At 58.0% G+C, this 4,845-nt stretch overlaps 1 protein-coding gene across 1 annotated transcript; it reads left to right on the forward strand.

Moving 5' to 3' along the window:
* The first annotated feature begins 2,104 nt into the window (after nt 1-2,104).
* Nucleotides 2,105-4,339, forward strand: LOC136452409 (ABC transporter G family member 10-like). The gene has a single exon (XM_066453028.1). It carries the CDS (start codon nt 2,238-2,240, stop codon nt 4,089-4,091), a length of 1,854 nt encoding a protein of 617 aa, XP_066309125.1. The 5' UTR covers nt 2,105-2,237; the 3' UTR covers nt 4,092-4,339.
* Nucleotides 4,340-4,845: the final 506 nt, after the last annotated feature.

Raw genomic sequence — 4,845 nt, forward strand, 5'->3', positions numbered from 1 at the left:
CTTAACTTGCCTGAGCCACGATGGATCAATCATCCAAGGATCCAGCTAACGCACACACCCGCCGCGCATTTTAAACATGCATGGGTGTAGGTTGGCAGGCACGGCCGGCGACCCTCTTTGCCTTGCAGTTGAAGGTGAAAATGTGGAGGGACACACACACGCAGTGGCTCGCTGGAACAGACAGTCGGCAAACCACCATGCGTTTTAACAAGACGCAGTAGTTGCTTGCGGCGACGTGCACTGCATCCTTCTCGTTTCGATCGGTCCTGCACTCTTGCTCGCCCTCCAAAAGCTCACGCTTCTGAGCCAGTTGCTTTCAGACTGGCAGTTGTTAGCAGCACCTTGCCCGAGTTTGCTGTGTACTTGCTGAGCCTGAGATACGTACATCACGGCTGATGCATCCGCAACGAGAAATGCACTCCATCGTATCTGCTGTGACTATGACTATGGGCTTGTTTAGTTTCTCTCCTAAAATTTACTCTCTATCCCATCGAATATTTAGACATATGTATGAAGTATTAAATATAGACTAAAAAATTAACTAATTCCATAGTTTGCAACTAATTTCCGAGACGAATCTTTTAAGCCTAATTAGCCATGGTTTGACAACTTGTGCTACAGTAACACATGTGCTAATAACAGGTTAATTAGGCTTAATAAATTCATGTTGCGGATTACGGACGGATTCTATAATTTGTTTTTTTATTAGTATCTGAATATCCTATGTGACACCCTCATATAACACTTCAAGACTTTACACCTAGATTTAAACAGTCTATATGATCTCCGATCTCTCACTGGAGCAAAAGAGATTCTTCATGCTGTAGGTTGGCCAGGATCCGCGGTCTGCACTGCACCTGCACGGCAGCAGGGGAGGTTTGGTGTTTGACCATCGACCATCATGCACCGCAGGGTGAAGTGGCCAAGCCACTCGATCGAGAGACTGCTTTGGTCTCTATTCTCCTGAAGAAGAAAAAGCACAGCTACTTTTTGATGTCACAATGCATGAGCTGATGAGCCTGACACTAGCGTAGTGCCCTGGCTCAGCTGGTCTCATCACAGCGAAGCGGTTTGGATTGAGTAACAATTCATGCTAAAAATGCGTCTGGTTAATTTCGGTAGTTGGTAAGGTTAAACTCAAGTTGGATGAGACTTAGCTAAGACAGTCTCAGGTCTCGGTGTTGTTCAGATAGGTCGAAAACTAGCTTCCGTATATGTCTGTTCCTCCAACAAGATGCATGGTGTGGAAACTAACAAGAAATCTGTGCTCCACATCTCCGCGTCCTTTCGGTGAGTTCGGCTCTGAACTCGTACGGCAGGCTAGACCATGCCACGGCCCATGGGTAGTGACTAGTGAGCAGTGAGGCCAACCCCAACCAACCGGGCGCCACGAGGCGGCCTGGTCAAAGTGCAGGTCATCAGAAACGCGCGTCTTCACCGCACACCTCACTTCACCTGCGTGCGATCCTCCTTGCTCGGCTCGCTGGCTTCTCCTCTCGATTCTCTTCCCTTCCATAGCCAGATAGCCTGCTGCCTGCTGCTGTCACCGTTACTGATGACCGCGTGATGAATGGTTGCTCTGCCGGCCTCGCAAGGGAACCCAAGAACGCACCAACCGCCCTAGGAAAAACAGGCACGGTCTACAGGTTACTGCTGCGCGTTAGGTCACCTGTGGATCCGCCGGGTCCGGTCCACCGCACCGGGTGGCCTCGCCTAGTCGCCTTGGACGACGACCACGGTCAGGCACGGGTCAGTTCGCGCGGTTTTTCAAATATGAATGAGTTTTTGATCCATGACAACAACAACAAAAAAAAATCACAAATTAAAACGCACGCGAGTTGAAGCGTCCCGGTACACCCATCCCACAAGCATGGTCGTTTCGTTCATTTTGGCCCCGGCCCAATGCAAACCGGCACGTCCACCCGGGACACACGCAACCCCAAACAACGCCCGTGCGGTGGCAGTGGCACCCAGCGACCAGAGCCCACCCCCGACCCGACACCGTCGCACCGCCCCGCCCGGTGTTAAGAGCGTGCGCGCACCCGAGCCCGCGCACAAAGCGAGCGAGCGAGCGAGCGAGGTTGGTGCCGGTAGCTCAACCCTCCTCACCTCACTCACCCTCCTCTCCTCTCCCCTGCGAGCCCAGCCCAGCCGAGCCGAGCACCTTCTCCCCGACCACGTACCACCACCGCCTGTGCGTGCGCCCTTTATACCTTTCGGCGCCGCGGCCGTCTCCGATGGAGGCGACGACGGTGATGTCGCAGGGCGGCGGCGGCCGCCGGAGGCAGCGGTACCGCATCGAGACCAGGGCGCTGTCGTACGTGCTCCCGCCGCGCGGGGCGCGCTTCATCCCGTGGTCCGCGTCCGCCGCCGGGGCCGGGGGGAAGGAGGAGGACCAGAGGCTGCTGCTGCGCGGCGTCACGTGCGAAGCGCCGCCGGGGGAGCTGGTGGCGATCGTGGGGCCGAGCGGCGCGGGCAAGACGACGCTGCTGTCGGTGCTGGCCGGGTCAGCGGACCCAGCAAGGGCGGCGGGCGGGGAGGTGCTGGTGAACGGGCTGCCCATGGACGCCGCCAGGTTCCGCCGCGTGTCGGGGTACGTGCCGCAGGACGACGCGCTGTTCCCGGCGCTCACCGTCGAGGAGTCGCTCGTGTACAGCGCGCGCCTGCGCCTGAGGCTGCGCGGCGGCGGCGGCGGCGGGGGGCCGTCGTCGTCCGGCGCGGCGGAGGACCGGGCGCGGGAGCTCATGGCGGAGCTCGGGCTGGACCACGTCGCCGCGTCCAGGGTCGCCGACGTGTCCGGCGGCGAGCGCAGGCGGGTGTCCATCGGGATGGACCTCGTGCACGACCCGGCCGTGCTGCTGCTGGACGAGCCCACGTCGGGGCTCGACTCGGGGTCCGCGCTCCACATTGTCAAGATGCTCAGGGACATGGCCGCCAAGCACGACAAGACCGTCGTGCTCACCATCCACCAGCCCGGGTTCCGCATCCTCGAGCTCATCGACCGCGTCGTGCTCCTCGCCGACGGCGCCGTCCGACACCACGGCTCCCTCGACTTCCTCCAGTCACGCCTCATCGCCACGGGCCACGCCATCCCCGCCCACGTCAACGTCCTCGAGTACGCCATGGAGACCATCGACTCCCTCAAGCCCGACGTCGCAGTAGCAGCCACTGCGGTCACCACGATCACCGCCGCCGCCGCTTCGGCGAACCCGGTGCCCGCATCCGCGCGGCAAACGGGGTACGCCAACTCGCCCGCGTCGGAGGTGCGCATCCTGGCGGGGCGGTTCGCCAAGACGGTGCTGCGGACGCCGCAGCTGTTCGCGGCGCGGATGGCGCAGTCGGTGCTGGCCGGCGCGTTCCTCGGCAGCGTCTTCCTGGGCACCACCGACCTGCAGTCCCGCCTCGGCTTCTTCGCCTTCAACCTCACCTACCTGCTCTCCTCCACCACCGAGGCGCTGCCCGTGTTCCTCCACGAGCGCCGCATCCTGGAGCGGGAGACCTCCCGCGGCGCCTACCGCGTGTCCTCCTACGTCGCCTCCAACGCCGCCGTCTTCCTGCCGTTCCTGCTCGCCGCGGCGCTGCTCTACGCGGCGCCCGTGTACTGGCTCGTGGGCCTGGCGCGCGAGCCCGCCGCCTTCGCCTACTTCGCGCTCGTTGTCTGGCTCGTCATGCTCACCGCCAACTCCTTCGTCGCCTGCCTCAGCGCGGTGGCGCCCAACTACATCGTGGGGAACTCCATCGTCTCGGGGCTCATCGGCTGCTTCTTCCTCTTCTCCGGCTACTTCGTGGCCAGCACGAACATCCCGCGCTACTGGGTGTTCATGCACTACGCCAGCCTGTTCAAGTACCCGTTCGAGGCCCTGGTGGTGAACGAGTACGGCGGCGCGCGCGGCGGCAGGGAGTGCCTCGCCTCGGCCGGCGGCGGCGCGGGGGCGCTCTGCGTGCTCGACGGCGCGGGGCTTCTGCGGCAGCAGGGGATGCGGGAGGGCATGCGGTGGACCAACCTGGGCGTCATGATCGGTTTCGTGGTCGGCTACAGGCTGCTCTGCTTCGTCTTCCTCTGCATCAGGTGCCACCGCACGAGGAGGTGAATGGCGGGAAACCATGCCAGTTGCGCCCATTTGGCCTTTGGCATGCAAGCAACTGCAAATAGTACACGCTCTGCTCGTTTAAATTTCACCTCATCATCTTCTTCTTCTCTTTTTTTCGTGTTTTTCTGCACGAGACATGGATTCGAATTAGGTTGTTGGATACGAATATATGTATATGTTTGGGAGATACTACTGATTGAGATCGAGTTGTTGCAGTGGTCAGTGGATGATGATGTTCTTATGTATCAATAGTGGGGTTGATGGATGATGAGAATAAAGATTTGATGTTCAGGAGGTTACTGCTCCCAGTTCCAGGGAAAGTGTCACATTCGTGTTGGATTTGATATTTGGTAGCCCTGGCCAACGTGGGAAAGAGGTGGTTGAGAAAGACAGGTTTAAGTTGCCAATCATGTCTGAGGTGAGACAAAAGGTACAAGCAGCAGCTCGGAAACTTGCCTAATCGGCACCAGTTTAGGCGAGAAAAAAACTCAAGGGGTGTTTGGATCCGCTAACTAAAATTTAGGAGGTGTCACATGAGGGTGTTACATGGGGTGTTTGGATACTAATAAAAAAACAAATTATAGAATTCATCATTACTCCACGAGATGAATTTATTAAGCCTAACTAATCCGTCATTAGCAAATGTTTACTGTAGCACCACATTGTCAAATCATGGACTAATTAGGCTTAAAAGATTCATCTCGCAAATTAGTCGCAAACTATGCAATTAGTTTCGTAATTAGTCTATATTTAA

This window comes from Miscanthus floridulus, chromosome 5 (genome assembly GCF_019320115.1).
Source record: "Miscanthus floridulus cultivar M001 chromosome 5, ASM1932011v1, whole genome shotgun sequence".
Lineage (NCBI taxonomy): Eukaryota > Viridiplantae > Streptophyta > Magnoliopsida > Poales > Poaceae > Miscanthus > Miscanthus floridulus.

Excerpts from the sequence above, each read along its gene's own strand:
- LOC136452409 (XM_066453028.1), top strand. The coding sequence starts at position 2,238 with ATGGAGGCGACGACGGTGATGTCGCAGGGCGGCGGCGGCCGCCGGAGG.